The sequence below is a fragment of the Babylonia areolata genome, chromosome 8, assembly GCF_041734735.1.
Source record: "Babylonia areolata isolate BAREFJ2019XMU chromosome 8, ASM4173473v1, whole genome shotgun sequence".
Classification (NCBI taxonomy): Eukaryota; Metazoa; Mollusca; class Gastropoda; order Neogastropoda; family Buccinidae; genus Babylonia; species Babylonia areolata.
The window spans coordinates 46,905,182-46,917,356 of NC_134883.1; the positions used below are offsets into that span (position 1 = coordinate 46,905,182).

Genomic DNA, 12,175 nt, shown 5'->3' on the forward strand with positions numbered 1-12,175 from the left:
GCAGCCTGTGTTTAACAAGAAAAGGCAAACATCCATCGACCAACCACACCAGCTTCCACTCCGGACCTTCCGCCCCCCCCCCCACCCTGCCCCCCCCTTCAGGGTACGTCTGACCCCCCTCCACACAATCCCGCCCCCCCGGCGTTCTTTTGATGTGGTTTGGAGTCAGGGGTTTTATGATGATGGTGATGAAGAGGGGGTGTGGAGGTGGGGGTGGGAGGAAGAAAAGGTGTGTGTGTGTGTGTGTGTGTGTGTGTGTGCGTGTGTGTTGGGGAGGAGGAGGGGTTATGATGCTGAGGATCAAGTGACAATGATGTTTTGATGACGACGACGTCGATAACGGCGATGACGAAGACCATGTCAATTATGGTGATGATGATGATGATGATGATGGAGGAGTGAGTGTGAAAGTGCATACGTGCACGTTTAGGCTGTCTGTGTACATGTTTCCATTTGTCTGTGCATAGATTCCTTTCCTCATTTTTAGATGAAGGACAACAAAGTAAAACAATTATCTCTACGTATGCGTTACTGTGTGTGTACACGCGTGTGCGCACGCGCGTACGTATGAAGGCAGAAGAGGAAAAAGACCACACACACACACACACACACACACCAAGTCACACACACACACACACACACACACACACACACACACACACACATACAGGTTGCTTTGTTTATAAAACTCGCACACCATCGTGTTTTTAAGATCATTAATTCTTGAGACATAAAAAAACTGGGGTGAATTCTTTGGTGGGAGGAGAGTTTTCATTGGGGCTTCACAACTAATTTAGTCCCACACACGCATTGATTCAGACAGGAAGAAGTCTGTGTTCATTATGTAACACACTGAATCAGACAGGAAGAAGTCTGTGTTCATTATGTAACACACTGAATCAGACAGGAAGAAGTCTGTGTTCATTATGTAACACACTGAATCAGACAGGAAGAAGTCTGTGTTCATTATGTAACACACTGAATCAGACGGGAAGAAGTCTGTGTTCATTATGTAACACACTGTGTCAGACGGGAAGAAGTCTGTGTTCATTATGTAACACACTGTGTCAGACGGGAAGAAGTCTGTGTTCAGTATGTAACACACTGAATCAGACAGGAAGAAGTCTGTGTTCATTATGTAACACTTTGAGTCAGACGGAAAGAAGTCTGTCAGACTAATTCGGGATGCTGTTTGTGTTGCATTCACTGCTGCCATTGATTGATTACGGACCGTGTGTTCTAAGTGTTGACAGTTGTAGCACTAATTGTTGCTGTAGTAGCAGCAGCAGCAGCAGCGGTAGTAGTGGTAGTAGTTGTTGTGTAGTTTATTCTGATTGTTATTATTGTTAGTTTTGTTGTCGTCAGCTCATTGTGATTGAGCACTTGGACACTCTTTCACTTGGCAAAGGTCAATGCAAAATCAGTCAGTTTCAGTATCAAAACACAGGGTCAGATGAGGGACTCGAGTTCTACTTTCTGTCATGGTATCAGTCCACAGCTGTTCACAACACTGCAGAGCAGGAAAAAAGTCAGAAGAATTAAGACGAGGTTGGAGAAGGACGAGAATGGATCAGACATAAATCTTATCATTAAGAAGTTACCGACGGGCGCAATAGCCGAGTGGTTAAAGCGTTGGACTTTCAATCTGAAGGTCCCGGGTTCGAATCTCGGTAACGGCGCCTGGTGGGTAAAGGGTGGAGAATTTTCCCATCTCCCAGGTCAACATATGTGCAGACCTGCTAGTGCCTGAACCCCCTTCGTGTGTATACGCAGGCAGAAGATCAAATGCGCACGTTAAAGATCCTGTAATCCATGTCAGCGTTGGGTGGGTTATGGAAACAAGAACATACCCAGCATGCACACTCCCGAAAACGGAGTATGGCTGCCTACATGGCGGAATAAAAACGGTCATACACGTAAAAGCCCACTCGTGTACATACCAGTGAACGTGGGAGTTGCAGCCCACGAACGCAGAAGAAGAAGAAGAAGAAGAAGTTGCCTGCCATTGTATTGTGTTGCATTGTATCGGCGTTGTGTTGTGTTGTGTTGTATTATGTTGTATTGTGCTGTGTTGTGTTGTACTGTATTGTATTGCATCGTGTTTCATTGTATTGCATTGTATTATGTTGTATTGTGTATGTTGTGTTGTACTTTATTGTGTTGCATCGTGTTTCATTGTATTGTATTATGTTGTATTGTGCTGTGTTGTGTTGTACTGTATTGTATTGCATCGTGTTTCATTGTATTGTATTATGTTGTATTGTGCTGTGTTGTGTTGTACTGTACTGTATTGCATCGTGTTTCATTGTATTGTATTATGTTGTATTGTGCTGTGTTGTGTTGTACTGTATTGTATTGCATCGTGTTTCATTGTATTGCATTGTATTATGTTGCATTGTGTTGTGTTGTACTGTACTGTATTGCATCGTGTTGTGTTGTGTTGTGTTGTATCGTATTGTATTGTATTAACTTGCCTTGTCTTGTATTGTCGCTTTTTCGTCACAACCTATTTCTCTGAGTGGAATTTGGGCTGCTCTCCCCGCGGAGAGCGCGTCGCCACAGCACAGCGCCACTCCAATTTTTGTCTGCAGGTGTATTTGCTTGACAATGAAAGTGGGTTTTTTTCCACACAATTTTGGTCAGGGACAACCCACTGTTGCCGTGGGTTCTATCACGCGCGCTAAGTGCAAGCTGCAGGCGGGGTATCGGTTTATCATCAGATCCGAATGTCCTGCACACAGGCCACCACCACACACCATCACAACGGTCACTTCCGGGTGGGACTCCAGTCACGTCCAGTGCCATGGAGAGGTCCCCTCTATCAGACAGTCTTGAAAGGAACCTGCAAAGGAATCCCTTCTGCCGGCTCTGAAAGGCTGGATACTTGGGTTTTCCCTGTCCGCTTCCTAATCACTACTCCCCCCCCCAGCCCCTCCCCACCACCCACCGCTCCCTTGCTGTGTGCTGTCCAACATGCTATCAATATAAATATGGGCACAGCAGTCAACCAGTGTACTGAGCTTGTGGATTAGGCAGCCGTTTCCTCTGGCCAGTCCCTTTGGCTGGCTGATCACGTGCTGATGTGGATAGATCTGTGTGTGTGTGTGTGTGTGTGTGTGTGTGTGTGTGTGTGTGTGTGTGAGAGAAGAAGGAAGGAAAGAGGAATGCAGAATGAACAGACGAAGCAAAGGACGTATCCTAGACGTTCCTCTCGCCCATTGGCGTGTGCTATTTGGTCCAATAAAGTAAGAAGAAAGAAAAAAAAGGGGAAGAAAAACGAAATGAAAAAAGGGAGGAAGAGAGACAAGCAGGATCAGACCAGGCAAGGGACGCACAGACCGCTATGTCGCAGATTCATATATGTATTTGATCAAGAAAAAAAGACAGCAAGAAAGAAAGAAAAGGAGCGAAGGAAGGACGGAAGAGAGGAAGAGAGCAGACAACGGGTATGGAGATGCTGATGTCGCCCCTTCATGTCTGATATCTGATCAAAGAAAAAAGGGGAAAAAAAAAAGAATACGGAGAGATCAGGGAAAGATCGAAAAAAAGCAGAAAGAAAGAGAGAACGAAAGAAACTAGGGAAGAATCAAATTGAAAAGGAAGAACAAAGAAAGAAAGAAAGAAAAGCACTATAATTACAGTAGACAACATCCATCTAGATTTTTTTTATTCCACCCATTCAAAACAAAAAGAGAAATTACAAGAGATTAGGCAAGACAGAAAAAAACACAGAAAGAGAACACGAAAAAAAAAAAAAAAAAAAAAAAAGAGAAAGAGAAAGGAAGATCAACAGTAAATCGATCAAGGAACATGAAGACTAACTTTTCTTAGGCGAACGAATTTAAAACCATTTTTTCCTTCTTTTTTTTTTTTGTCGTTTACTCCTGTGTATGAATTGATCGATGACAGCCACCTCTCTGTGTCCAACACACACTGCTATGGACGTCATCCTCTTCCCACCACTTTCCCAACCTTTTCTGTCTGTCTGTCTGTCTCTAAGTCAGTGTTGTCTGCGGTGGTTATTATTGATCCCTTGCGCAACTGCCGCATTCAAGGGAGAAAAATCCGATAGGCTAAAGCCTACCACCCCCACCCCTCCCCTCCTATTGCCGCTGTGTGTATTATTTACGGCCGCACACTAAGCCCGGCCCAGCCCCGCAGGAAAATGAGAAATTGTCCATGTGCTGTTCTTCTCAGGGGGTGATAAATCTCATCCCTGTACAATGTTGGTTTTGTCTCTGAACTGCCCACCACTCCACACCCACCCTTTCCCATTTCACTCCCGCATACAATGGAGCCTCCTTTTATCAGCTATTATATCTATGGAGCAGTGTGTTACAGTGGTATAACCAACATTGGAGGCTCCTTGTATCAGCTATTATATCTATGGAGTACTGTGTTACAGTGGTATAACCAACATTGGAGCCAGTCCTTGTATCAGCTACTATTATCTATGGAACACCGTGTTACAGTGGTATAACCAACATTGTAGTCTCCTTGCATGAACTATCATTATCTACGGATGAATTTGTGCCTGTTATATAAATCAATGCCCATTCGATAAATTAATGCCACTTAGACAAAGTGATGCCCATTAGACCTGTGCTATACTAAGCAGAATATGTTGACCACGAAGGACTCGTGGTGTGACTGGAAGTGACTGGATCTTTCCTGATTAAAACTGTTAATGTCGCCAGTCTAAAAACGATCATTTCGTACATGAAATATCTATAAGTCAGGGCATGTTGTTATAAAGTATTGCTTTCTTTTTTCTGTACAAAATATTACAGACAACTTCTAGGTGATTTACGGCTTTTACATATGCACAACGTTTTCACAAAGGCTATGGGTGAAAAAGTCTTTTCAATATTTGTCATCCTGACAAATTTTGTTGCTGATTTATCTCTCCGCCATTTGCGTTGCCAAGAAAATGCTCAAGTTAAAGGTTACTACGTACATGTACAAGCAGGCGAACAACACACATTCAACTGAATCTGGGTGATTACAGATATTATGTTAGCTGTTCATGAGAAGAAGAAGAAGAAGAAGAAGAAGAAGAAGAAGAAGAGCTATAAAATCAATATACCCACTTTCTTTTTTTCTTTTTAATTTTTGTATGTGATTTTTAACTAAACTGAGCGCACAGCAGCTCGGCTTAAAGCAGAGACAGAACGACAGACAGAGAGTCAGAGAAAAACTGACAGAAAGGCGGACATGTCCCACCACAGGCGTAAATCTTTCTCCCTCGTTGCACGGGCTGAAGGAAAGCAATAAAGCAGTGAACTGCCAGCAATCTGCCCCCACTGCCAACACTTGGAATCGTCATGCAGGGGGAATAACAATGTCTGTCTCACTCATTCCCTTCCACAAGCCAGGGCAGGGCACCTCCCTTTTCTCTCCCAGTTTTTCAGGGCGCCGATTTGGCTCCGCTATCGACCGCCATTTCCCAGGGACCTGTTCGCCCGGAAGCAATCACTGCGCATGTCCCTGTTGATTTTTACAACCGGAAATAAGGGTGGGTGAGGGGTGCAGGCTCAGCGCATTTCTTGCTGACAATGTGAATCATGTCAGCTGATGTTTGCCGAGAAAACAAGGTGGACAGAGTTTGTGGGCAATAGCATAGCACACGTTTTATACAACGTGCTTTCCTTGAGTCGCTATACTGTATGCATCTTCGTGAATATCCAGCCTTCGAAACTTTTCAGCGTTTACACCTGATGCTTAATATGGAGAGACTGTCAGTGTTGGTTTCTTTATAAAATAAAAGTCTGATCAATGTATACAAAGTAACTCCACTTCACAAACCTACCAAAAAATTAATGTTATTTTGGGAAATCAACTGCTTAAAAAGGTAGACAAGAAATGTGTAAGGAAGGAAAGAGACAACAACGCATCCTTTTTCTACAAGAAATGACACAGCTCAGCATTTCTTGGCGAATAAGAAAAGACACATAAAACCAAGACCAGCAGCCTTAATGCAGCATAAATTTCATTTACCATGTATTGTTAATCCCAGGACTTTTCCCTCGGAACGCCAGTAAAACAGCCAGGACTTCACCCCTCTACAGCCAGCCAGGACTTTACCCCTCTACAGCCAGCCAGGACTTCACCCTTCTACAGACTGCCAGGACTTCACCCTTCTACAGACTGCCAGGACTTCACCCCTCTTCAGACAGCCAGGACTTCACCCCTCTACAGCCAGCCAGGACTTCACCCCTCTACAGCCAGCCAGGACTTCACCCAGACAGCCAGGACTTCACCCCTCTACAGCCAGCCAGGACTTCACCCAGACAGCCAGGACTTCACCCCTCTACAGCCAGCCAGGATTTCACCCAGACAGCCAGGACTTCACCCCTCTACAGACTGCCAGGACTTCACCCTTCTACAGACTGCCAGGACTTCACCCCTCTTCAGACAGCCAGGACTTCACCCAGACTGCCAGGACTTCACCCTTCTACAGACTGCCAGGACTTCACCCCTCTTCAGACAGCCAGGACTTCACCCCTTAGAACGCCTAAAGAACAGCCAGGACTTCACTGTTCAGACAGCCATACCCCTCCCCCCTTGGAAAGCCAGAAGAACAGTTAGGACTTCACCCCACTGCAGACAGCCAGGACCACCCCTCTTCAGACAGCCAGGACGTCACCCCTCTTCAGACAGCCAGGACTTCAGCCCTCAGAACGCCAGACGGATCTCCAACCCAGACAGACGTCCAGGACTCACCTCCTCCAACACCACAACCTTCACCGAACCCAGACCCAGTTCCTGAACAACTTAATCTTCAGGACGTCAGCCAATAGGTCGTAAAACTCAACTCTTATACTGACTGTAGGCCTATAGACATGTACATTTTGTGTTTACATAATATGCTTATAGACCGTTGAGGTTCCTCACCAGATAACTGATTCCCAGAGACACATTTTCCCCATGAAGTCAGTCGTCATTCCGTGGACAGCAGTGTATCTTTCCCCTGGCTGCCTTTCCACCTGAAAAACGCCGGGTCACGTCTACTACTGGGGGGGGGGGGTATTTTTTTTTTTTTTTTTTTTTTTTTTACAGCGGGTGGGATCTCACGGTTAATTTTAGCCTACTCCACGGCACACATTGATTCCAGAATCCCAAGTGTACGTGTTGGATGTGGGGACAGACTTCCTGAGGGACTGTCGTTTATGTGGGTCACACTGACAGCTGATGGGACCGGCTGGTTCCTCCCCTCCTTTGTTCCTTTTTAATTGACATTTCTGTCTTCCTTTAAAGAGGGAACGGGGACCGATTCAAGACCATCTGCTATGTCTCAGTATGGAGATGTAATTCACTTGATAAGAAAGTGTGCGCATTTCTCTTATTCTTCAATAATGCAGCAGCAGCAGCAACAGCATAGTATTAGTATTAGTTTTTAGTAGTAGTAGTAGCAGCAGCAGTAACTGAAGTAGTAGTAGTATTTGTGGTGGTGGTAGTAGCAGCAGCAGTGATAGTAGTAGTAAGCATCTTTCAAATCTTTTCTAAAGACTCATCAGTGTGAACAGTATCTATATCTTTGTCCCACACAGTTCCTACGTTTTCCCATGGTCTCTCTCTCTGCGCGCGCGCGTGTGTGTACCTGCGTGCGTGTGCGTGCGTGTGTGTGCGTGTGTGTGTGTGTGTGTGTGTGTGTGTGTGTGTGTGTGTGTGTGTGTGTGTGTTGTCTCTGGTAAAATTCCCCAGAAAACTACTGTGATAGTAAAACAAACACACTTGTAGACAAGAAAAGTGGCACTGCACTGTGGCGATACGCTCTTCCCGGGAAGAGCAGCCCCGATTTTCACAGGAGAAATCTGTTGTGACAAAAAGTAATATGCAATGCAATGCAATGCAATACAATCCAATAAAATGCAATACAGTGACTGGTTATTGATCGGAATCCATACATGGCCACTAAAAGGTTACAATACTCCTTTCCAGTTTAACCCCGCCCTGATTACTCGTCGCAAAGTCGTTTTCATTTTGACAGAAGATAATTATGTCAGGATGTGAGGGACTTTCATGCTCCTGTAGTCATGGTAGTTATTTAACTACTACTGCTGCTGCTGCTGCCATCACTACCACCACTACAAGCACTCTAACTCTGCCTGTCTCTCTATATCCATTTCAATCCGTGTGTCTGTCTCATTTTGTCTGCGCTTATTATTGATTCCTTGTGCAACCGCTGCATTCAATGCGACAAATCTGAAGGCTTCAATGTATTTACGCCCCGTGAAAGTTCAACCCGAGAAAAAACCCACACACCACCGCCACCACAAAAAAACAACAAAAAACCCCAAAACAAAACCAAAACAAAGACAAACATCCCGCCCTCCCACCACCCCCCCCGAGAAATGCAGGTGGTATGTTTTCCCCCTGGAATAAAATCCCAAGTATGACGTTTGCACAATGTTGCTTCTTTCCCCGCTTCCCCCTCCCCACTCGAGCCTCCACTCCCACCCACACCGCTCAATGTTGGAGCCTCTGACTTGTGATGGTGTGTAGTGCACACAATGTTCATTCTGCTTATTGCTTTAGCTGCTGCTACTGCTGCTGCTGCTACTGCTGCTGCTACTACTACTACTACTACTACTGCTGCTGCTGCTGCTGCTGCTGCTGCTATTATTGATGATGATAACAAGGTATTTATCTTGTGCACAGACAAACCAAAGCGCGGACACACCAGTCTTTCACACACAGGTGTGTGGTTGCGGGAGGTGAGGGATGAAACCTATCAATACATGGCTGTAGGGAAGTAGAGAAACAGGAGACCGTGAAAAAAGGAAGCAGCTTTGTTTGGAAATAAGCAGCTTTGTAAGACCGGGGTTTGTCAGGGTATGCTGAACACGGAGAACTAATAAGAATTATTGCTATCTGACCTGATCCTTGCTGGATGTCGCTCAGTACTTTCTCACCACTGGTCTGAAAGTGATCATCCCACACGTATAGCATGGTTATCAGGCGTGACTTTATCAGGACAGGCTCTGGAAAATAATCATTTCTCCCCCCTTTTTTTTGTTTTTTGTTTTGTTTCTGTTGCAGACACGTTGTCGATTATTAACTATTTTCATACACGTGCAGCGCAGCCTTCATAAAGGTCACATCTGGAAAGAGTGTGCTGTTTTTTTTTCTTTATCAATATCTGCCACCCTGACAATTTTCCCACCACTATTTGCGTTAAGAGAAAATGCCAGTGTTAAATGTCATTACGTACATACAGGCACGCAGGGCATAGACACAGAATAAGGGTGATTACACATTTGCAATTTTCATATACATGCAAATCAGAAGTAGAAGAATTAAATAATATTAAGAAAAACAATAACAAAAAAGAAGAAGAAAAAAAAAAGAGCCACAAAATCAACAACCCAATTTTTTCTTTTATTTGTAACTATCCTTGTCATAGGCATTGTCTTTCTAAATCCTGTGTGTGTGTGTGTGTGTGTGTGTGTGTGTGTGTGTGTGTGTGTGTGTGTGTGTGTGTGTAGGACTTGTGGAAAAAAATGATATCGGGAAAAAGACTCCTCTATCATCTCATTGAAAACAACAACAACAAAATCAACAAATAATATTTCATGATTGATTGATGTGTGTGTGTGTGTGTGTGTGTGTGTGTGTGTGCGTGCGTGCGTGTGTGTGTGTGTGTGTGTGTGTGTGTGTGTGTGTGTCTTGTGTGTGTGTGCGTGCGTGCGTGCGTGTGTGTGTGTGTGTGTGTGTTGTGTGTGCGTTTGTGCGTGCGTGCGTGCGTGCGTGCGTGTGTGTGTGTGTGTGTGTGTGTGTGTGTCTTGTGTGTGCGTGCGTGCGTGAGTGCGTGCGTGCGTGCGCGCGCGCGCGCGTGTGTGTGTGTTCCTTGAAGCGGCCCATAAAGTCATCAGACAGAAAAGGAAGAAGGGGATACAAAGGACGGGAGGTGATGTGTTCCTTCAGAAATGGGATGGTGAGGCAACAGTGCTGTCATACACACACACACACACACAGAGGCAGACAGACGGACAGAGAGATAGAGGGAAGAGAGGGAAGGATAGAGACAGACGGCGAGTGAGAGAGAGAGAGAAACAGACACAGACAGACAGAAGGGAGGTGGGAGTTGTGGGTGGTGGTGGTGGTGGGAGAAACAGAAGGGGACAGGGACAGACAGACAGAGAGAGGGAATTCCCCACGCTCATACATCTCTTTGAGGCCCATCTTCCCGGCTGAAGAAAGCAATAAAGCAGCGAATTCACTCAGAAATCTGCCTCCACTGCCAACACCTCGGGGACATCGCCTTGCCTCCCTCCACCCCATCTTCACCCCCACACCCCGTCCCTCCTCCCCTTCCTCACCCCACCCTCCCTCCCTCCACCCCATCCTCACCCCACACCCCGTCCCTCCACCCCTTCCCCATCCCACCCTCCCTCCCTCCACCCCTTCCTCACCGTCCGTCCCTCCACCCATTCCCTTGTGTGGAAAGAAAACTTGGACAGGGCGTTGTCTTTTTTTTTCACACTGAGCCCCGTCTTCGGCTCAGCGTATCGATCGCCGTTTCCCAAGGACCTGTTCGCACCGGAAGCAACCACTGCGCATGTCCCTGTCAGTTTTACAGCCGGAAATAACGGGTGGGTTGGAGAGAGAGCGGCGCAGGCATGAGGCGTTTCACTGTCGGTTTGGCTTCTGTCACTTGGCGTGGGAGTACGTTTTTCGTCTTTGAATTTTTGTTCATTGACTGCTGCTGCCGAGTATGTTCGTCACTGAAGGGCTGTCACCTCAGTGAGATAGGACAGAGCTTACAGGTCAGGATGTCAGTGAAGGGCTGTCACCTCAGTGAGATAGGACAGAGCTTACAGGTCAGGGTGTCAGTGAAGGGCTGTCACCTCACTGAGATCAGACAGAGCTTACAGGTCAGGGTGTCAGTGAAGGGCTGCCACCTCACTGAGATCAGACAGAGCTTACAGGTCAGGATGTCAGTGAAGGGCTGTCACCTCAGTCAGATAGGACAGAGCTTACAGGTCAGGGTGTCAGTGAAGGGCTGTCACCTCACTGAGATCAGACAGAGCTTACAGGTCAGGATGTCAATGAAGGGCTGTCACCTCAGTGAGGTAGGACAGAGCTTACAGGTCAGGATGTCCGTGAAGGGCTGTCACCTCACTGAGATCAGACAGAGCTTACAGGTCAGGATGTCCGTGAAGGGCTGTCACCTCAGTGAGATAAGACAGAGCTTACAGGTCAGGATGTCAGTGAAGGGCTGTCACCTCAGTCAGACAGGACAGAGCTTACAGGTCAGGGTGTCAGTGAAGGGCTGTCACAGTCAGACAGGACAGAGCTTACAGGTCAGGGTGTCAGTGAAGGGCTGTCACAGTCAGACAGGACAGAGCTTACAGGTCAGGGTGTCAGTGAAGGGCTGTCACAGTCAGATAGGACAGAGCTTACAGGTCAGGATGTCAGTGAAGGGCTGTCACCTCAGTGAGATAGGACAGAGCTTACAGGCCAGGATGTCAGTGAAGGGCTGTCACCTCAGTGAGATAGGACAGAGCTTACAGGTCAGGATGTCAGTGAAGGGCTGAGAGACCGAGAGAGAGAGAGAGAGAGAGAGAAACAGAGAGACAGAGACAGAGAGACAGAGAGAGTGTGCGTGTGCACGCTACAGCGTGTGAAGTGACACGCGCATCAGTAACAAGTTTCATCGTTTTTCCTCTCCCATTTTTATCTGTGACAGACACACAGACAGACACATAGACAGGCAGACAGGTACATATGCAGACACACAGACAGACTGATAGACATACACACAGACAGGCCATGGTCACACTTACCTGTTCCACGCGAACATCCCAGTCATTGAAGATCTTTTTCCCTTTGAAATACTTTGTCCTGCACACAGAAAAAATAGCCGCTGTCAAGACGCAGATAGATCACAGAAAAAAAAGAGACTGTGCCTGTCTGTCTGTCTGTCTGTCAGTTCGTGTCGATCTACAATAGTATAGGCTACGCTGGCTAATAAATTATTCTTTCGAGAGCAGTTTATTTCACAGGTGAGAAACAAAAAGCTAGCTAGATAGGTACATAGATACAGATGAATGAATACATAGACAGACTGACGTCTTCCTTTTTCGTTCGTTGGCTGCACGTTGCACACGGGACATGGATTTATTAAATCGTCTGTAAGACTAGCACACAGACCAACACTCAAGGTGTAGAG

General features: G+C 46.2%; 1 protein-coding gene across 1 annotated transcript in view; it reads right to left on the reverse strand.

Annotated features, from left to right (window-relative positions):
* The window catches only part of LOC143285211 (synapsin-like), a 127,875-nt gene that overhangs the window by 33,225 nt on the left and 82,475 nt on the right, over positions 1–12,175 (reverse strand). Inside the window, exon 4 of the mRNA XM_076592457.1 lies at positions 11,790–11,847. Coding sequence (XP_076448572.1) covers positions 11,790–11,847 — 58 coding nt within the window. The remainder of the gene's footprint in view (positions 1–11,789; positions 11,848–12,175) is intronic.